The sequence below is a fragment of the Solanum stenotomum genome, chromosome 3, assembly GCF_019186545.1.
Source record: "Solanum stenotomum isolate F172 chromosome 3, ASM1918654v1, whole genome shotgun sequence".
Classification (NCBI taxonomy): Eukaryota; Viridiplantae; Streptophyta; class Magnoliopsida; order Solanales; family Solanaceae; genus Solanum; species Solanum stenotomum.
In genome coordinates, this window is record NC_064284.1 from 7,138,529 (window position 1) to 7,160,413 (window position 21,885).

A 21,885-nucleotide genomic window follows, 5' to 3' on the forward strand; every position below is an offset into this window, starting at 1 on the left:
CTGTATACAACTACATAATAATTCACAAATATATATATATATATATATATTTTTTTTTTATTTTTTTTTTTTGGAGGAACAATATATACATATTTTTATCTAATATCTAAAACCTTGCAATTCTTGGATATACAATATAAGTACAAATTATAGAATTGTTTTTTAAAAAAAAAACTCAGTTTCTATTCTGTCTGGTCTCCCTGGTTCAACTTGCTGCCTATTATCTGTGTAGATTGATTAGCTAATTGCTGCCGATACAAAGCTGCCATGTTGTTGAAGAACTCCATGTCCATCGACTGTTCGTCGTTGTAACAAAAAACAAAAGTATAGTACTAGTAAATTAACATATAAAGATTTTTTACACTAAACGTGTTGTAACAGATTGTCTGTCTTATTTTTTACTCTATACGTTTAAATTGACGTGTGTATATAAGTTAAACTCTAATTTGAAACAAGCATAAATTGCTTACTTGAGGTAGAAAAGCGCTATAGGGGTTTGTAAAAGGGGTGGAATTGGTGGTAGTACTGGTGGTGGCAGAGCTAACAGAATTAGCTGGGGCTGCAGACAGCGCGAAGGCTCCTGGTGGGGTGAATGGAATATTGATGGGAGCAGTAGTCATTTGATTTGGATGAGTTGTGGCAGAGGCAGCAGCAGCCGCGCGAGCTAAAGCAGTCATGTCAAACATTCCCATGCCCATGCCAAGACCAACGCCCACGCCCATTCTTGCTAGCAACGACATTTGAATATGTTGATGCATTCCAAGAGGCGTCATCATTTGTGGTGTCATGTTTCTTGGAGTACTGCTCATTAATTGAACTTGTGCTTGTAGCTGCTTTAAGTAATCTATCACTTCATCAAGCATTGATGCTTTATCTGTCTGCAAAATTTCAGCATTAATCGTAGGCTCGTAACTGTTGTATCTGATTTTGTACATGATGAATGAATGTTCATCATTTAGGGGAAAGTTGATTATTTTTGTTATGTTACAACGTTGATAAAACACACCTTACTTGCATTTGGTACCAATCTCTGTAGAGCTTTCATCCTTTGGTTAATTCTATCTCGGCGTCTCTGTACCAAATAATAAAACAGCACAACACATGCTATTAGTTACTACTCCACTAGCTAGCTAGTAGTGGCAGAGCCAAGACTTTTACTAAAGGGATTACCACATATCAATATATATAAAGAAAAAAAAAGAAATTAATACTCTACAACATATGGCAATAACTTCTTATCTGGTGAAAATGATATTCTTTGGCAGAACTAAAATGCAAATTGTACCCGCTCTGACTGGTTATGAACAGCTGCTGCTCGGCTGCGTCTTGATGAGTTGGACCTTTTTGTTTTATGTTCTTCCTCCTTGTTTTCCTGCTACAATCAATTCAACATGACATATTTTCTAAACATAGAGGGAACCAATCTCGTTTGTAGTAGCTAGTTTAGTCTTATTTTCTCTATGAAAGATAAAATCTTCAAATGATGTACCATGTATTCTTACGTATAGGGGGGGCGTATACGTGGTTATAACACTAGTTAAAATATGTTTTAAGAAAGAATAAACTTACCGAGCCACCACCATGACAAGCAGAATCCTCATCACAAGTGGTTTTAGACTTGATGCTACGCGAAGATTCGTCAAAGGAAGGCCATGTAACCATGGTGGTATCATTCTCCCTATAGAAGGTAGCGCTGGCACTTGCACACGCGCTACCTTCTGCATACTCACGATCTTCAGCTCCACCATATTGAGGGTCAGATTCTGATGGTCTCATCCTCTTTTTTGCCAACGCTGTTGCTCGAGGAGGCGCCATTTGTTGTGAACTCTCGCCCCATTTTCCTCCACTATACAGCACCCCAGTTTTCAGATACTGATCTTCATTTAGGTCATAATTTTGATGTATTGAAGTCTGATTCTTCGCGTGGTGTGTGGCTTGATGCACGATGGACTCTAATGTATCGCCGGTTCTTCCCAGTGTCTGTTTTGCTTGTGAAATGGAAAGGATTCCCCCTAGTCCATGCATTCCTAACTGCCCCTTTTCCCATGTCAACTCTGCAACTTCTTCACACTTACTAGACCTGAATTTTTCGATAAAATTAAGCATACAAAATCACCATCATCAGGAATTGCTCATAATATTTCAAGAAGAGAATAAGTTCAAATTAAATAAAGTAGAAAACTTGAAATGGACTATATAACACACGTATCGAATTAGTAAAGGCAGCTCACTCTTATATTGATCACGATAAGAAAAGCAGAACAAACATGATTCAAGAAAAGAGTCATACATGGGCAAAAGATGATTAATTTGAATCTGCTGGTTATGTACGTGAGGATATTTGTTAGCTTCTCCGGCTTCTACGACATGTTCTTGTCTTTGATACCTTGGATTCCAAGTTGGTACCGTGCAATGACTCATGATAATTAATATGATTATTGAGTAATCTATTCCTTTTCTCTGTTCCCAAATGTTGAACTCTGCTTCTTCTCTGTTTTATATACTAAAAATTAATTATTCTTATTGCTTTCTGGTCCCCTTTTTGAATTGTCTCATTCAAATGACTAATTATATACTGAAACACACAACATGTGACATAGCAAGAAAGCCTGGATTTCAAATGGATATCTCTTCATATATGTGCAGTTTCTTCTTACTATCATTCCAATTAAGATTTGTTGAAGTTAGGTGGGGTTACAAGCACTCAATGCATTTAGATTTCTAGTGTTTCACTGTTTTTGGACCTACATAAATAGTACTACTATTATTCCTCCACCACAAGCTTTTAGAAGGCGGGATCCATCGAAATTTAATGTCTGAACAACAACCTGCTAGGATGGGGCCTTAAAATTTGAGAGATGCCCTCAATCAGAGATAAATCACGGATGATCACTCAACTATGAACTTTGATATTAACTGGTGTATAATGCAATCAAATTTGATCGCGTTATGCACCAACATAAATAGATTTCATAAGTGCTATTGCATTTGTTTAATTCTTATTGCCGCAAGTAGATAATGAGAGTAATTTGATATATTCAGTTAAATGGCCTTAAACTTCCACGAGAGAAACATAGATGGAAAACTATTTTTGTTAAAAGAGTTATGGTGGTTGGCCTTAAACTATTTACAGCCACACAAAATATCATTCATTTTGGATCACAAGTTTTAAAAGTCTTCATTTCTTTCTTAAATTCCATGTCGAGTCAAACTACATCACATAAAATGGGACGGAGGGAGTACTACAAGATTTAAAAGTTTTTTTATCCTTTTTTAAATGTTGTGTCAAGTCAAAATAGGACAAACAAATTGAAACACAATAGTGGTGGCTGTGGATTTTGAATGCTTTGACCTGTGACCAACAAACATATATCCAAATAAGTAGACTAGTATATTTTACTGAAGCTTCAATCATTTATATGTCATGTCCATCACATACTTAGGTCCAATACATGGCCGGCTACTGGGGTTGAAGCAACTAAAGCATGGGTTTTAGGTCCCAAAATATTGGAGACCCCATTTTTCAATTAATTTCTTAGAATTTTGTGCACGATATTTGTATTAGGGTTAGAGCTGTCAAAATGAGTTTGGCCCGCTAGGCCGGCCCAACCCAACTCTTGAATTAAGTGGGGTTGGGCCTAATTTTTTGGCCCATTTAGGAACGATGCTTTTTAGCCCAGCCTCATTTGGCTCAAACCGCAAGCCTCAGATGTCAGCCCGTGGGCTACGAATATTCAAAAATATTATATATATATTTTTAGTAGTGTTTTATTTGTAAAGTTTTTATCAATAAATATTTTTTTTAAAAAAAAATCAAGTCTTTTAAACTAGCTAGTTTTTTGTGGGAGGAATGATGGAATGATAAACATTTTCGGCTAAATCTTACGTTAACTATTATGTATTTTTGTAAGTATTCACCGAAGTGTGTGATTCATAAATGTATTTTTGTAAGTGTTCACCAAAGTGTGTGATTCATAAATGAAAATTTGTATGTATTGATGTCGTGTTCATAGACGTTAACGTTCAATACTCTTAGATACTCTTTCTAAGAGAGTAATATTGTTCATTTTTTGGTTGAAGGCCAACCCGTCCCAACTCATTTAACTCTCTAGCCCGTTAGGGTTGGGTTGGATTGGGTCAGCCCATTTTGACAACTTTAATTAGGGTCTTTGATAAATTTGAATTCGTAAGATTATTTTTATTTAAGAAGTCTACTTTGATACCTCTAATTAAGATACACTGCAACAAATAAAGGATTTTGCGGTAATTATATATCTATAGTTACGTCTTGTCGCTCTCCTCACTGATTTCCAAAGGATGTAAAGATCTCAGCATATTAAATTGAGGTTTCTTTGTCAGTATTTATTTATTTTAACAATTGTGCTACATGTCGGGGCTAGCTTGTGCACAATTATTCTATCATATACATGTTACCACCCACCAGTACAAATACCAAAAGTATCAGGTAACTCTGATCACCTAAACTTCGGCAAATAGTAACGTGTAGAAGTAAGTGAAATTCCTTTACAAAGGGTGTTTTATATTACATGTATTAAATCATTTGCCAGCTTAGACACCATGAAAAAACAGAGACACTCTGTAAAAATTAAGTAGCATCCATCCTTGTGGCTAAAACTTGTCAAGTAAATTGGCAACATTTTGTCATCAAGTGCAAGGTTGGCTGATAATTTCATAGTTATGAATCCTGCCTACTTAGGTTGGTCCCCTGTTCCCTACCACAATTGTCGATTCTGCAACATGTTCATGCATCACATACCAGTTGCGTCTGAACGGATAAATTTGTGATGTTTTTGGATACAAAACTGAATATTTCAACAATTTTGTGCGTGTGCTTAGATTTGTATGTCTCTTCATGGTGGGCACCTCGTAATTAATTTTTTTTTTGTTTTCACATTTTATAAGTGTTTCCAGTCATGTTCCTTGGATTGGTATGAGAAAGATTCTCATCTCTGTTCTCCATATGATCCATAGTTTAATGAAAGATGTCATCAGTCGTTTATTAGAGATGATTCGAGATTTGCATTGGGCCTCCTCTTTGTGTAATTGTTACTCGAATGAATAATGAAGGTATCTTTCACCAGATGAGATTATTGAACTTCTTGTCGCTGCCATGCAAATTCATACTAGTACTGTTAGTAAATCTCATATATACTACACCATTTTTGTCTAATTGACGAATAGTAGTGACATTTCTTTGGAAAAAACGATCTTTTAACATCTCAAAAAGAAGTGTCTAAATTCGTAAGATATACAACATTTTGTTTGACTTAACTGGTATGCCACATGTTACAGAGGTCGTCAATAGACAAAAAATGGGACTAGATGTGGACTCTGCATCCCTCATTAGAATACACACTCTATCAACTGAGAGTGACAAGTTTAGAGCATTGGATGTAGTTAACAATTCAACCAAACGAATGCCAACGATAGATAATCGATTTATTTCGCGTATCGGATGAAGCCCGAAAATAAAACTGTTTGCAAAGTTCATAATTTCATTTGGCACAACCCTAGAATCTGCTTAGATACATGTATCTGATCAGTGGCAGGGGAGTTGTAGTATAGTTTATAATGTCTTTATTAGGTAAAATGGCTAAAACTGCAATGATTTTCCTGTTTATGAAATTAAAGTTGAAGCCTATCCAACCCCTCCCGTTGTTTGGGTTCAGCCCATTTAAAATTGGGCTCCAAACCAAGAAATTTCTAGACTTTTATTTATAATAATATGTAAAAATTAGGCAAATGACATAGTATAAGAAATAAATTACTTCCTTTCCCTACTCTTTCATTAATTACCAAAAATCCCTTTTTTTAGTGTTTTTCGGATACTTAATATAGCAGCGCGGATACTTTAATTAATAATGGGCGGATACTTAAATTATTAAGTTGTTAGCAACACAGATACTTAATTAACGGGAGGATACATAATATAGCAGCGCGGATACTTTAATTAATAACGGGGTGATACTTAAACTAATAAAGTATCCGATTAAGTTGAATTGGGGGAAAATAAGGAATTTTTGTATTTTAGTAAAAAACCAGGGAAATATTGAGAATAGGTAAAGAAGTGTTGTGTATTTAAGTAATTTTTCCTAATACTATTTGTTTTCGTTTTTACATATCTTTAAAAAATAGGCTTGTTTTGTAATTTTGTATTTTTATTTTTTTTGGAAAACTACACAAATTGGACTCAAACCAATAAATGTTTATCCTGATTGGACCCACAACCCAAACTATTTACCCGACTGCTCCCTTGTTCTATTCACTGAACCACTGCTTCTTCATCCTTAATATCATTAGAGTATATATAATCTAATGATATCAATATATACTTTGATGATATCAAATAGTAATTGAACAATTTTTTTTACTCTGCATGTTCCTCTTTGATGCTATCAGAGTATATATATACTCGAATCGTATCAAGGAGAAACTGAGTAGTGTTTTCACTATAACACTGTTTCTTCCTCTTTGATACCATCAGAGTAAATGTATATTTTGATGCGCATTAGCAGCTAGAAATAGAGGGTATGAAAGCAAGTTGATAGATGCTTGTAAATAGTTTCTTTTTGGGGTACAAGTGTTTTGTTCCTTTTTTTTTATGTCCGGTATCCACTTCGTAGCCCGACTAAATTTGGATTCGCATCGAAAAATCCCAGAGGGTAAAACACTTTCTAACAAAAGCGACTTCGTACCAGGGGGACTCAAACCCGAAACCTCTAGTTATATCAAGGTATATAGTAACACATATTTGTCTTGTAATATATGCCAATCCATTTCATGACTATGCATATCCATATGAAGTATCCCTAATTAATTATTTTGGTAGACTTTGATGATTTTAATTCACCATATCTAAAATTAGAAATATTGTCTGATGAGTATGATTAACTTATTATATTATATATATATAATGGATAAATGAGATTAAATATACAAAAGAAATTCAATTGAAAATATTTAATTAAAACACGTTTAATACTAATCTATTAGGAGTAACAAATTTAAAAAGTAGCACAAAACCCACGCAACGCGGTTCAAATCAAGAAATCAAGAAACCAGAATGCCGCGCGGCTTTCACCTTTATAAAACCCCATAATCTCCACCAGTTCCTCTCACTCATTGAAGAAAATGGACAGCGGAGAAGAAGAAGAAATCACTGAAGAGCAAAGAAATCGAGCCGAAGCCAATCGTCTTGCTGCTTTGGCGAAGCGCAAAGACCGAATTTCTGAACCCAATAACAATTCTTGGAAGCTTTTCAAATGCAGAAAGCTCTCCGGCAATGTTGACTTCCATAAGCCTCAAACACCCTCTCCCGTTAACCCACCTCCAAACCCCTGCACCCCTAGTCCTCCACCCCAAAGATTTAGGGCCAGGCTTGAAATCTGCTCGCCGGACTCGTTCTGTGTCACTCCCGTGCCCCTGCAAGGGTTTACTTATCCGGGTGAAAACAATTGTTTGGAGAAACTCAGAGATTGCCTCTCATGTGTAAGAACTTTTTATCAAGATAGTATGTTAGTTTTAGTAGTGTGAAATCATATGTTGGGTTGCAGGACTTTTAACTGATAGAATTTTTATGTCCGCAAGAATTTCAAGAACTTGTATGTTGGGTTGCAAGAATCTCATGTGTAAGAACTTTTATCAAGATAGTATGTTAGTTTTAGTTTATACAAAGATGTCTTCACTGGGGTTTCTCAAGATAGTATCTTAGTTTAGTCTATACATGTATGTCTTCATTGGGGATTATAGTAGTGTGATATCATATGTTGCGTTGCAAGAATTTCAACGGATAGAATTGGTCTGGGTTAGTTTTTATGTACTCAAGAATTTCACTAACTTGTATACGTATGTTGGTTTTTTTTCTTCTTCTGTTCATTTGACATCTAATGTATGTCAACATTTAATCTTTTGTGGGCTTAAATGTATATTTACTCCTAAGTTAATGGATAAGAGGATGAGATTTTTGGCAATTGAAAGCATTGGCAAATTTCAGTAGGAGGGAATTGGTCTGTCGTTAAACCTCTGTGTACCTCTCTCTTTCTTTCTGTAAAGGCACATTCTCTCTAACTCTTAATTTAATACAATGCTTCTGTATCGTAGATCAAGTAAATGATGGATTAAGTAATTTTACGGGTAACTGTACCTTTTATCTTTTGGCAGTCATTGTTTTAGTTACTTGGTTGCCAAGACATTAATCCAAGAACTCAACCATGTTAGTTTTTCTGATTAGGTGTCGGTGTTGCATTGCACTCAAACAACTTGTGGGGGAAAGGCTTGTGTCTATCATCTTAGAGACTATGAAGCAGTTCTGAAGTCTCTAAAGAGCTCTAAAAGCATTGAATGTGAAGAGATCCCTTGGGGAACATTCAATGTAGTTGAGAGACTTTCTAATTCCTTAGCCGCAGGTCGATGGATACCTTGTAGGCCAGAGCATCTTCCCGATGAGAAGGTTGATGAGTTGATCAGTAAACTTCCTAAAAGATTGTTGGATACACTTCATCCTTTTCAGCTCGAGGGTGTTCGATTCGGATTGAGAAGGGGTGGTCGATGTCTCATTGCAGATGAAATGGGACTAGGGAAAACTCTCCAGGTAATGTTGCTGGAATAGATAGCTGAATATTTTAGTAGTAGCAGATTGAGAATCCTGCTATTTCAGCTTGGCTTCACCCTTCATCTTGCGCCCATGTAGTCTATCATGCGCTTGTTTAGAACACTGCGAGTAGTTTATATGGATCTTCTTCCTGTTGATGTATGTTTGAGGTAAATAGCTGTTTAGAAAGATGGCCAATCTTTGTCTATAAGTGCACTTCTTAATGTATTTAACTCATTGTAGGCTAGATTTTTCTCCATTCAAGTACTTGATGAAAAACTACATTGTTAAGATAATTTGTTCAAGTTCTGATACTTGAGTTGGCTTGATTTGACTGGAATAAATTTGGTAGAAGTTATGCTAAACTGAATATCACAAAGATTAAGGAAAAAAGTTTAATGCTCTTAAATTGGAAATTTATAGGAACGCTTAAGCATGGCTTTAGGCTGATACTAAAGACGAAGACTTCTGGTAAGCGGTAAATTCTTCTTTGTAGCTCTTGGCACCATAGACTGGGGTTGGGGTGCAACAGTAGTCTGGTGTTTTGTGGATGTCAATGAACTCAGTTGTCTATATTGGTGTTAATTCTATAATTCTTTTTCTTTTTTTATTTGTGTCTTAATGTGTGCGCGTCTCCCTGCGAGTTTTTGCCTCAAAACTGTTTTTTTCTGAAAATCTAATATTATTCTAAATTCTATACCTTCTTTCAGAGCTTACATTTTATGCAAATAATTTTTCCTCTAATATTAACTCAAATTTTGTATTCAGGCCATCACCATTGCAAGTTCTTTCATGGATGAAGGTCCTATGCTCATTGTTTGCCCAGCTATTTTGAGATATCCATGGGCTGAAGAACTGGAGCGCTGGCTTCCTTGTTTACCTTCTGATATTCATCTGGGTACTGTTTTCAAGCTTGTCCACCGCCAATAACCATTGCTTTTCCTTTATCTCCCTCTTTTTCTTTCTGAATAGTGATGCCTAGAGATGATGCATAGTGAAGTCATAGTCATATGGTCTTTTTATTATAAAAGCTGTTGTCATGTATATGTTGATTTAAAGATCATGAAATAGGTACTGTCAACATTGGTGTTTCAGCATATCATTTTTAGGGTTCATTAACTGTTCACGACTGCATTTATGTCATTAATGTAGTTGACTTATCTTGTTTTTTTTATCACGTCTTGTCTCCTTAAGAAAATTTAGAGTGGAGCTTTCATGTTCTTGTATTTCCCCCCCTTGTTTTCTTCCTTCTATTTTCATTTATTTCTCATTTATCTCGTATTTTTCCTTCTAACTCAAGTTTAGTTAGGCAAAAATTAAACTGATTGTGTTATCCAATTAGTTTTTACCTACTTTTTACTTTCATGAGGAGAAATGAGTTGTGATCTCATTCTTCTTTGGAAAATTTTTCTCTTTGAATGGTTTTAATGAAGGGTAAACTTCTTGGGACTATAACTGAAACACTGAACCCTTGATCAGACTCTGTATTGTGCATGAACAACTAATTATGGCAAAATTCACTGCAAGGTATGAAGTGACAGACCTCTTCTTGTGTAAAACAAATAAATCACTTATTGATCTCAACCTAAAGAAATCATAGAAGATGATTCTTTTATCATTAGTATAATTGCAATTAAAAAACTGTTTCTTTGTTATCCTTGTATAATCCATTTCTCCCCCTTGTTTCTATGGGGTCCTTTATATCAAGTTCTGATGGAAAACAGCTGCGTGCTATTAACTATATTTGAGTTCGATATAAACAAAACAACAAATATACTGCTGGTTTCCTTGGTTTAGAATTTATCGAAATGTATGAATTTCATTCATCTAGAGCTAGCATGACTAACTTGGCTGTCCTTATAGATTTTTTTTCGTTTTCTGCTTTAGGTCTGTCATTCACATTTATGTTTTCATTTTTTCATCTAGTTTTTGGTCACCAAGATAATCCTGCACGTTTACCTAAATGTCCAAGAGTTGTGGTGACATCATTTACGATGCTTCGTCGTTTGAGGAAGAGCATGCTGGAACAAGAATGGGCCACCTTGGTTGTGGATGAATCACATAATTTGCGTTGCACAAAGAAAGCAAGTGAAAATGAAGAGGTACTCAGTTCTTTCTGAGAAAAAAATTAGAGAATCTTTAGATGACAAGGTCAAGTTATTTTCTAAGTAACTAGTCAAAGCAGTGTTTACTTCAATATAAATTTTTAACTTTTGTTCAACTATTTATTGATTGGGATAATACCAAGTGATGGTTGAGGTGAAAAATGTTGGGTTATTGATCCCTAAACATTTGATTAGTGGCATTAGGAACCTTCCAACTAAATACTAAGTAGATAGAGTGTCCATGTCAAGTATAGGTGGAAGTCTCTGACTTGGTTCTCTGTCAGATAATACATTTGCCAAGAAATAATAGTTCATGGAGGTTAGAGAAGAACATGGGTAGAGCCAACTTTTGAGAGACAGGAAAATCTTGATTAAAGAAGGCGTGTGCTTTCTCTTCAATAACTGTTCCTCGAGTTTATGAGGCATGATGCATGACATTGAAACTTCAGATTGAAATTGAAAAAAGTGTTCCTCTCAATAGTGCTTGAACATGAATTTCACTACGAAAAATAGTTCAACTTTAGTGAGTGAAAACTGTTATTTCACCTGAAATACTCCTCAAACTGGTTCCTCAAACTTCAAAATCTCCATTTAAAGTTGAAAGTGAAATAATGGACCAAACTGAGAAGCAAACATTAATTCAAATCTTTGAAATACAGTGCATGTCCAAAGGGGAGCCTCATTTTTCATGATTAGTTACTGTACATATGCAATAGCCTCCAGGACTTTGGTCTAGTGGTGAGACCGCACCACGTGATGTGTGGGTAAGGCAGACCATTATCCACTGTGTCTCGAACCGTGTTCCACTAGTTCTTGTGATTTCTGTCATAAAAAATACCTATTATTATTTTACTGCACAAGCATAAGCTCTCTTTTGTTGTTTGACAGATAACAACTGTTCTTGATGTTGCGGCAAAGGCCAAGCATTTAATTCTATTATCCGGGACTCCATCTTTGTCAAGGTTGTAGCATGTATTGACACTTCTTCTGATGCATGGTTTTTGAAGTTCAGTTATCCTTTAAAGGCAGTCTCAACTTTCTAGTGTACATTTAGTTTTTCTGTTATGTCAATTTTCTGCATGTATCAATTGCATTCTGATGCTTGTTTCTTGTTTTCCTAAATGCTCGCAGACCTTATGACATCTTTCATCAAATAAACATCGTATGGTGAGTTCCTTATTTCTCCATTTTCTCTGAGTACCTTTTACTCTGTTGATCTGAAATGGTCATTATTTTTTTATTTTTCAATGGTCATTAATCCTCTTCTCATACTTCTTTTATCTAGGCCCGGTTTACTTGGAAAGACTAAATATGACTTTGCAAAGACTTACTGCAACGTTAGACTCGTTCATGGCTGCCAAGGGAAGGTTTTCCAGGTGATTCTTGTTCCTTCACATATTGAATGAGAGGCCATCCTGCTGGAAAATGTTCATGGTTTGGTTCTCGCAGGATTTCTCAAAGGGGGCTCGCTTGGAAGAGTTAAATGTGTTACTGAAGCAAACTGTTATGGTATGACCTTGTAGCTCCTTGTGGCTTCAATTCATAGTATATTTCATGATGTACTTTTTTTGTCCTCATTATCCAACTCTCAGCTACTTGAGTAAGTACCATGGTGTCAAACAACTGATGTCATGTTGCTGTTGGTTGGTTTATCATCCACTATTTCATTTCAACAGACAGAAGATTGCTGTACAGCAGAGTTCGATATTTAATGATGAGCCAGAAAAGCTTATATATCTTTATTTTGAAACCAAATTCGCTCAATTGCACTTTTAATTGGTAAAGCCCATATTTTGTGATTACATTTTCCAATATATCAGGATCAGCTTTTGCTAATGACAACCAATAACAATTACCAAATTTAATTGTACCTTAAAATTCTCATAATTCCCATATCTGTATCCCCTTTTTAAAACTGTTTGGAAGGCTTTATTTAAGCTGAGGGCCTATTGTATATAGCCTTTCTCTATCTCTATGAGGTAGGGGACTAGGGGTTAGGTCTACATAAACTATACCCTCCCTAGATCCCACTTTTGGGATTATAGTGAGTATGTTGTTGTTGTTAAAATTCTCAATATATGTCCCCTCCCTCCAACAAATAATTGATTAATTTTTTGTCTCAACTTACATAGATACATTTATTTTCCGTAACAGACTATACATGATGTACTTTCTGACATATACATTAGACCTTAAAAAAGTAGTAATTGAGAAGGTTGCAGTTGAGGAATTGCGTTTTGACTCTCGAGATAGTGAGCCAGGTCGTCATTTTTTCATGGAGTGAAGTAGCATGGATTCATGTACACAAGCTCTTGCTATCTTATTACAGAGTGTTTTCCACTGAGATAATGAGTATCTAGTTAGATAAGCTGCATTATTAGAATAAGAAATGCTGCACTGTTATTTCTTTTGTATCCTGCTACTTTTTTTCCCTCCAGATGTTGAAGATTTAGCTCTTATTTTTCCTTTTGTTATATAATCCAGATACGCCGTTTGAAGGAGCATGTGCTGTTGCAGTTACCCCCCTTGCGACGCCAAATTATTAGTTTGACTTTAAAGAAATCAGATATTTCTCAGGCGGTGGCTACCATTGACTTGTTGAAAGGCAGAACATCTGGGAACAGTGGTGCTAAAGAGGTTGAAGGTGTAACCAGTGATGAGTCATCTGCTAAAGATGTAGAGAAAGCTTTTGAAAATTTGAAGTTTGTTGCTGAAGATGTGCAAGTGGAAAGTCCTGAAAGAGTTGATGGTATGTTTTGAAATGTCCCTAGATTTTTCGGACTAGATTCTGTTGTTTGGTGCTATTCCTTGTTTGCTTTCATCCATTTTCCCAGTTGTTATGTTTTGTATGAAAAGCAAATAGCAGTAGTCAATATTACTTTTTAAGGATAATAATATTTTTGTTCCCTCAATTACTGGTAAATTCTGATTTTGGTGGTCCTTGTGATATTAGGAATTATATTGTAGTTGGACTGTCATGACACGTGGGTAATCAAATAGTTGGATGGTTAATAATTCTAGAAATTTGTGGATATTCACAACTCACAAGCAAATGGATCGAAAATGCACATTTCAAGTAATTGAAGGTTTAATGTGTTAAGTCGAATATCACAAGGAATAAAATTAGAATTTTACCAATAATTCAGGGACTAAAACTGCTGGTAGCTCTACTTTTCATCTAGCTAATTGAGACCTAATACATGGATCTGTTTGTTTCTTTAAAATGGGGAAGAATAAAGAGTGAAAACACAATTTGTCACCAAAGCTAAAATATGGATACATAGGCCACTTTTCCGATAAGGTCAAGTTTTATTAGTAAAGCACCAATGGTACAAGAATCACATACATAGGTCACTTTTGAATCATATCCAAAAAGAACAATAAACAAATAAGAAAATGAAAAGAAACATAATTAATGTTCTTTGGTGAATTTAAGGGCAAATTATGGTAGTGCTAAACTAATTGAAACTGATGTGGATTTTCATAGTGGAGGAAATACACCTGGAAGAATGTGAAGATGAGACATCACACTCTGTACTATATGGACCTTTTGACCATAAAGTAACTATCAAGACCTTAATTTCTCAAGGAATTGCAGCACTATTTGCAATACAGGCAAAGGAATGAAAAGGCCAGGCTATATTTTGACAAGCTTTTGAGTGTGATTCATGGATTAGTGCTACATGGTTAAAGGACCCTTCAGCATGTGATGTTTTACCCCTAGCTCTTTATGTAGGTAGTCTGAAGAATAATAATATTTGCATCTGAGGAATTGCCTCTTGTTTCGGATTTGCTATTGATGCACCTTTGAGTTCCTGGTTCGTATAGATGATTGCATGACTTTTGCAATGAACCATGTTTAATGTAGGCTTTCTACTTTTTATTATATTGCTTATATACGGTGATTTCCTCAATATCAATAAAATTATTTACCTTATAGAGGAATTACCTGTGAAGTTTGTATTTGTTGAAAGGTTTTTAACATACTTACACCTTTTTTTGCCTTCTTGTCAGATGATACTGGCTGTTCTATATCTTTAAGAGAGCTCTATGACGAAGCGCTTGGCATTGCAAAGTTGCCAGGATTCTATGAGTGGCTCTCTATACATCCAATCATTACTGAATTGGGTGGTGAAGAAATGATGGAAGCAAGTCGCAGTTGTCATAAAATGATAATATTTGCTCATCACCATATAGTTCTTGATGGTGTTCAGGTGGAATCCCTTGTAATACATGTTAAGATAGACACCACATGTCTATGTGCATGGAAAAATTGCACACTTCTTTTTGATGTATTAACAAAGTCATTAAATTTCTCTTGGTTTGACTTGTTCCCATCATTGTCGTCTCTTGTGTAGGAGTTTCTTTGTCAGAAAGCTATTGATTATATTCGCATTGATGCAAATGCATTGCCTGGTGATAGACAGTTGGCTATTCAATCATTTCAATCAGCAAATGAGGTTCATAAATCCTTCTCCAGATAATTTGGCATACATCATTACTTTTTATGAGGCAGTCCAAACAAATTCCTTTGCCTGCACATGTGACTAATTGAAGGCTTAAGCAGCATTTACAATTTGATGAATGAAATAGATTTCATTGGATATAGATCGATTTCTTCCTTTTGTATTTTGGTGTTGATGGTTCTCTGTTTCTGTCATTAATTTGGATGTCGTTATGCAGTTGAAGGAAGACAATTTTGCTGATTTGTTTTTATTTTGATAACCAGGTTAAGATTGCGCTTGTTGGAATACTCTCAGGGGGCTCTGGACTTAACTTAACATCAGCACAACATGTCGTGTTCTTGGAGTTGCCAACGAAACCAGCTCACATGCAACAGGTGAATCCGTTAAACCCTGATCAACATGTTGTATCAGTGAAGAAAATGATTTACTTAGAAGTCTAATCTACTTCTTACTCTGTTTTTGTTTGCTCTCGCTCTATTCAATGGTGGCACTATGAATGAACTGATCTATGATTTATAACATCCGTTGAATCTCTTACTTCACTTTGTGCTGCACACTTGTCTAACTGGGAGGTGATTTTTAATATAATTGTACAAATATGTGTGAGGCGCCAGCACTAATAGAATACTACAGATATAACTTGAATTTCACTAAGCGGTTCTGACTAACATAGGCTGTTCTCAAGCATGAATACACAGTGCTCCTGCACATTAATGAAGCCAGATCATAAGCTTTTATATCGCCGAGGTTAACGTGGTAATCCTAGGAAAGGTAGCCCTTAAAATTTTCAGCGTAGATTGGAAGCTGAAGTGTACTAATATTAGACACTTTTGTCAATAGTGAGTGTTCCTAACATAGACTTCTTGCTTGTTTTCAATTTTCCTTGCTGGTGGTTATATGCTATGGGTGCCAATTATTCTCCATTATCAATGTCAATATTCAGTGTCCCATTCACTGGCCTGTCCATTTTTCTGCAACATCTTCTAAATGTTAAAGTCATTAGTTCTTGTCTGATTGTTTGATGCTTATATGCAGTCTAAACATTTGTAGGCCGAATGTAGAGCTCATAGACAAGGGCAAACCAAGGGAGTAAATGTATATATTTTCATTGCAAAGGTGACTTTCTATTTAATATATATTGCGCATTAATGTTAGGTTCACTTGGGAAATTATTTTTTGTTAATTTTACTTAATACCTTCTTTCCAGGATACTTCAGATGAGCTTCGATGGCAAAAACTTAATACAAGTTTGCGTCAAGTTTCATCTACAATGGATGGGAAGTATGATGCTTTACAGGCAATAGAGGTATTATTGGAGTACTCATTCATTTTTGCACATTACATGGTTCTTTGCAATTATAAATTTTTCTATCTAAGTTGAGCCTTGCGAATGCTAAAATCCATGCGTTTTCTTTGCTTCAATTAAAAGGCCTACAATTTTAGTAGAAGATAATATTGAATCTACTCATCTTGAATATGACATAAGTCAACTAATGTTTTTGCTGTATATTACATTAGAAGTCTGAAGTAAGATGAGAATTTACTTTGATATAACATCTCACTAAAGAAAAACTACCATGAAGACTCAGGTCTCCTTAAGAATATCATATGAATTTTCTATGGTTTGTGCTTCTTTAAATAGATTAAAGATCAAATCACATTATGGTAAACTAGGTAATTTGCGATTGAAAGTTAAAGTTGTAGTGGAACAATTATACAAACTTTTATCAAACAATAAATTAAAATGCTTTGAAAAATAGAAGTTAATCAAATCTTCCAATTTTGGTAGTGAGTGGTGAATTTCTGAATCTATTGTGCATGTGCTCTCCATTGGGTTGTGCAGTTAGGCTGTCTAGACAGACTTTTATAAACCAATTAAATTAAAATGTCTTCCGATTCCTGAATGTTAGCATGGTGGTTCTTCTTTACTGTTTATCTGGTTCCTGAGTAAGGTTTATGTTGATAATCATCCGTTTCGGGTTTAACTTGCATCGTATATTTATTGATCCGTGGAGATTATTTATCCTCTATAGGTATTTGTTCATAGTCTAGTCCCCTAAGGTTTCCCTTAATGATGTGTTCTTTGGTACCCTTATTTTAGCCTTAAAAGGTATATGCAACTGACACCTATCTTGTGTTACTCTTGACATTATTGTTTGCTGTATTTCTCTTAAAAATTGACAGTACGGTCTGTTACCTCCTGTTTGACTTTATTAGCATAATTGTCCTTGACTTTTGTCCTTGGGTATGAATGATGTGATTTTCTATTGACGGTAAGCTTGGTCTGGCAAATAGGTTAATGATATTTCTTACCTTGAGGAATTGGATGTCAGAGAAAAGAAGAGTGAGCATTTAATAACTGAGAATGCTGGAAATGGTGAAGTTGCAGGAGAAAAAACAACTGTAACTGAAGTCCAAGGCGCTCATCTAGATTTAGATCCTTTTGAAGCTCATTGTGATACCTACAGGATTGATGATAAACAGGACGGAACTAGCTCACTCTCACCGAAATCAGACCTCCACAATATGGTAGGTATTGCATCGGTCAGGTGCCACTTTATGTCTATACTACATTAAAGCCCCCAATGCCCTAGAACATCTTCCTTCGCACTCACTTCATTTTTTAGCCCATGATTTCACCAGCTCTTTTTTATTTAGTTGGAAAAGATATTTAAAAGTTACTCCACTTAGATTTAACTTATGCTTTTAAGTGGTATTAAAGAATTAATCCAAAAATTGCATGCTCTGCGGAGCTGCAATTACATTTTTATGTGACCAATCTTGCGTTTTGGTTTATTCGACATGCTTCTTGTTTCTGATTTTGCTTGATCTGGCCTTCTTTTGCTTGTCTTGATAATGGGAAGCCCACTACTTCCACCATAGGGCATGAAGAATCTTCTTGCAGAGCGGATGTTTCGGATGATGACTTTAGTTCTTCACATTGTATAGATGTTAATGAAGCCAAAGAACAGGACTTACAAGACAAGGTATTACCTGGATTTCTGTTCTTATATCATTGAAAAACTGGAAAAGGATAAAAAATGCCCTTGAACTATGTGAAATTGAACAAAAATTCCCTCAGTTAATATTTTGGTCTAAAAATGCCCCTACCATCGATTTTTAGACCAAACTATTAATGGAAGGCAATTTTGTTCAATTTCACATAGTTCAAGGGCATTTGAACCCTTTTCCGTTGAAAAATTAATCATACTTCTAATCTTTTATTTCTGTGCCCACAAACCTACCCTCTTTCTTGTATTTTGGAGGGTTGTATGGACCCACACTTACTCTGTTACTCGTGATTTGAGAATGTAGGGAAAAGGTGCATCCCCTGAATTAGAAGTAAATGGAGAAATACTTGTAACAAGCAGTTCTATCCAAGTAGAATCGCTCCGTTTTGAGGTAAAATTATATAGATTTTGTCTTAATTGGCTATGCCTATCTCCTTGTCACCTGTTTTCCCCTCCAATCCAGTTGAAATGTTGGGAAGAAGTGCAGGGATGAGGGTTTGGCTGTTAACCAGAATCACAATGTTCCTAGTTGATGAATATACATATCAGCATAAAGCTCATTCTCGTTGTCATAAAGTGCTTGCTGCTTGATATTAATGGAACTCATGCACTTCCCTTGTTTAACATGTGGTTATAATCTTGGACTCCCTAAACTTTATTTGTTCCTTTGCATTTTTTTAAGATCATTCCTGCTCTTAAAAATGGTATCAAAAGTATAACAAATTGGCGTTGGCATAGACGAAGGGTTATATTTTGGATACCTAAGTTTTGTTTGCGTCTTGAGGCGTCTTGAGGATATTACTTTAGAAGAAGACCTAGATATCCAATTAATTATACAGATTACAGATTGTTTAAGGTCAACTTTCCATCAAATGGTAATCATTATTTAGCTTTCTCCACATAGTAAAGAAAGAAGTAATGAATGCCAACTCAGCCAGGATTCAAACTCATGACACTTCAGACTAGTGGTTTCTTGACCAGTAGTGGGTGGGTGGGGATGTACATCTGCAGTTTGCTTTGTTGATGTTGAGTTAGTTTTGATTTGGTTGAGTGCTTGGATTTCTATGGTTTCAGGTAAGCCAATATACAGGAAGGATTCACCTGTACTCTTGTATTACTGGAATTGATTCCAGACCAAAACCACTTTTTAAGAATTTCCGGCCAGAGGAAGTTTCTCTAAAACTGCCCCCTCCCAAGGAAGTTGAGAAAACAGCTTATAATAATATCAACGAGGATATGAGTTGTCAGTATGCTCTCGTGGAATTCCTCAAACAATGGAGCAAGTTGAGTGCAATCAAACGAAGGAAACTGATTGGAAAGGCCTTGCAACTTCCGTTATGTGTTGAGTTGTCCTATTTAAATGAAAACCTTAATCACGATAATGGGGTATGTTATTTGCTTTTCTTTTGTCTTTGAGTTTGTTCCCAAATCATTAGCCTTTCATTAGTGACTTACCTCTGGTTATATCTGTTTTTGATTCATCAGAATTGGAAGGTGGTTTTAACTCTTTAGAATGTATTGGTGTTTTTCTTTCAGGGACTGCTGAAAGGTAGAAGTAAGAGGAGAACTACACCGTTGGACGAACTTAGCTATCCCTTACCCCCAAATGCTGTCTGGAGGAAGATCCATCTTTGTAACGGGAAAGGGAAGCAAGAGAAAATGTACACACAGGGGTGGTCCGACAAGGATGAACCACTCTGCAAGCTTTGTCAAACTCCTTGCAGGTGAGTTCAAATGATTATTTTGGGTAAAAATGAGGACAATGTTTGGGTCACCAATGCTTTGTTGACTTTGTTTCCAGGAATGCCAATGCTAAAACTCCTGACTACTTTGAAGATCTCTTCTGTAGCTTGAACTGCTGTGAGGAGTATCACCTTAGAACTAATAATAGATCAATCCGTAATGTATGTTTTCACTTATATTTTTACTAAAATGAATTTTGCTCATGCAAGAAATCCTTTAGTTGTTGAACCTTGGTACTTATAGGCACTTTTCAAAATTGAGCGTGGCATTTGCACAAACTGCCAACTAGACTGCCACAAACTTGTGGAGCGCATCAGAGCATTGTCAATTGAGAGTCGCGAAGAGTATATCGGCAAAGTAGCCCCAAATTTGGTAAAGCGTAAGAAATTGTAAGTACGCAACTTAGAAGAGCATTCCATTCATGCCAAGGTCTTATGTTTTTCCGCATTGTTTTTCTTCCCGGTGTATACATATATGTAATTGTCTTAAGCCATAATTAAATATGTACTGACCATCTCAAGAAAGAGAAAGTAACACGCCTGTGTCAGTTATGTTTAAGCACAATGTGTAGCTCGTGTGCAACAAGGAACATTTCTGTTTTCCTGTACCCTTCTTCTTTTTGATAATTATTTGTGTTCCTCCTAGTACTAGCTTCATTTTCTTCCTTTTGTTTGTTCATGTCCTTATTCAACTATTTTATTTCATTTTTATCATTTCTGATGTTATTTTGTGTATTGTGTTTTTGGTGTAAAATTATGATGAGTATGTTTAGCTATTAAGAATGTACATGTTGCTTTTTTGTCAGAGGGAAGGATCTATCATAATTCCTAGGTATATTGAAATGCCACCTCCTATCCTAGAACATCCTGGCAATTTTTTTGAGAAAAGGTAACTTGTATTATAAACAAAGGAATACTCAGGACGCATTACAGTAATACTTACAATCAGAAATACGAAAGTGTTGCTGTGCCTGTTTTCCTATGAACTCATTAAAAATTCTAAGATACTAGGGATATCCTCATCTTCATGAGGATATTCATGTTTACACCAATAATAGAAAAGAGCTAAACAATTCAGTTTCATCTTCTCCCTAGAGCAGCTCTTGTTCTCAAAAACATCTCTGATTCCTTTCCAGCCAAATAGTCCACCAATTGCAGACTGGGACAATCTTCCATCTCTCCCTGTGCCCTGACTGATTTCCATCCCGATTCCAACATGCCAAAGCTTCCTTTATGTTTCCTGGCATAGACCAATTGATGAACCTTGTATTCATGAAAATGTGCCAAAGTTTCAGTCTCCTTACAGTGTAAAAAGAGATGATTTATTGTCTCTGCCTCACATTCACAAAAAAAAACATCTGGAGCACAAATGGAGGCCCTTCTTCATACGGTTATCCTGCGTGAGAACAACCTGTTTTGCTAAGAGCCAAGTAAAACAGGGCATCCAGATAATTTTCCATGGCCAGTAGCTTGGTTGAGTGTGTGTCCTCTAAGAGTTTTTGTAAGCTGCTCCAACTGAGAATCTCCCCTGGAGCCCATAACAGTTTGTTTTCACTGTTATTGAGTTCCTTGCATCGTTCTAGGATATTAAAAAATCAACCATGCTATTCACCTCTCAATCATTTAAAGGTCTCCTAAAACCTTAAATTCCAACTCTGAGCATCTCTCATTTCCTGGCAATTTTACCCTCTTGTCCTTTATCTAAGATGCGTGGAGGTAGCAGTGGCATGACAACTAGTCTTCAAGAACATAAAAGAATTCTAGTCTACTGATTTAGGAACTACATACCTTGATGGCATATACTTCACTTTAAGAATTCCAGTCTACTGATTTAAGATGCGTGGAGCTTTTCAGAAGATATGCCTACATTCCCCACCCTCCTACTACACACGTATAATTAACTTTAATCCTATATGTTAAAGTAAGGGAGCTTTTGGGGGGGGGGGGGGG

The 21,885-nt window shown here is 35.8% G+C and overlaps 2 protein-coding genes across 2 annotated transcripts in view; one reads left to right on the forward strand and one right to left on the reverse strand.

Moving 5' to 3' along the window:
* Positions 1 to 131: 131 nt before the first annotated feature.
* On the reverse strand, positions 132 to 2,632 carry LOC125859266 (transcription factor UNE10-like). Its single transcript, XM_049538964.1, has 6 exons — positions 2,291 to 2,632; positions 1,570 to 2,080; positions 1,286 to 1,372; positions 1,007 to 1,072; positions 471 to 878; positions 132 to 296 (listed from the first exon to the last, which is right to left on the reverse strand). Exons 1-6 carry the CDS (start codon positions 2,419 to 2,421, stop codon positions 183 to 185), a joined length of 1,317 nt encoding a protein of 438 aa, XP_049394921.1. The 5' UTR covers positions 2,422 to 2,632; the 3' UTR covers positions 132 to 182.
* A 4,458-nt stretch (positions 2,633 to 7,090) lies between these two features.
* The window catches only part of LOC125858492 (uncharacterized), a 16,280-nt gene continuing 1,485 nt past the window's right edge, over positions 7,091 to 21,885 (forward strand). The window contains exons 1-21 of the mRNA XM_049538281.1: positions 7,091 to 7,509; positions 8,252 to 8,611; positions 9,380 to 9,509; positions 10,538 to 10,713; positions 11,605 to 11,678; positions 11,848 to 11,883; positions 12,002 to 12,092; positions 12,166 to 12,225; positions 13,201 to 13,465; positions 14,731 to 14,930; positions 15,075 to 15,176; positions 15,446 to 15,556; positions 16,233 to 16,298; positions 16,390 to 16,488; positions 17,478 to 17,711; positions 18,047 to 18,169; positions 18,498 to 18,584; positions 19,268 to 19,579; positions 19,730 to 19,917; positions 19,995 to 20,097; positions 20,180 to 20,325. Coding sequence (XP_049394238.1) covers positions 7,153 to 7,509; positions 8,252 to 8,611; positions 9,380 to 9,509; positions 10,538 to 10,713; positions 11,605 to 11,678; positions 11,848 to 11,883; positions 12,002 to 12,092; positions 12,166 to 12,225; positions 13,201 to 13,465; positions 14,731 to 14,930; positions 15,075 to 15,176; positions 15,446 to 15,556; positions 16,233 to 16,298; positions 16,390 to 16,488; positions 17,478 to 17,711; positions 18,047 to 18,169; positions 18,498 to 18,584; positions 19,268 to 19,579; positions 19,730 to 19,917; positions 19,995 to 20,097; positions 20,180 to 20,325 — 3,320 coding nt within the window. The 5' untranslated portion in view covers positions 7,091 to 7,152. The remainder of the gene's footprint in view (positions 7,510 to 8,251; positions 8,612 to 9,379; positions 9,510 to 10,537; positions 10,714 to 11,604; positions 11,679 to 11,847; positions 11,884 to 12,001; positions 12,093 to 12,165; positions 12,226 to 13,200; positions 13,466 to 14,730; positions 14,931 to 15,074; positions 15,177 to 15,445; positions 15,557 to 16,232; positions 16,299 to 16,389; positions 16,489 to 17,477; positions 17,712 to 18,046; positions 18,170 to 18,497; positions 18,585 to 19,267; positions 19,580 to 19,729; positions 19,918 to 19,994; positions 20,098 to 20,179; positions 20,326 to 21,885) is intronic.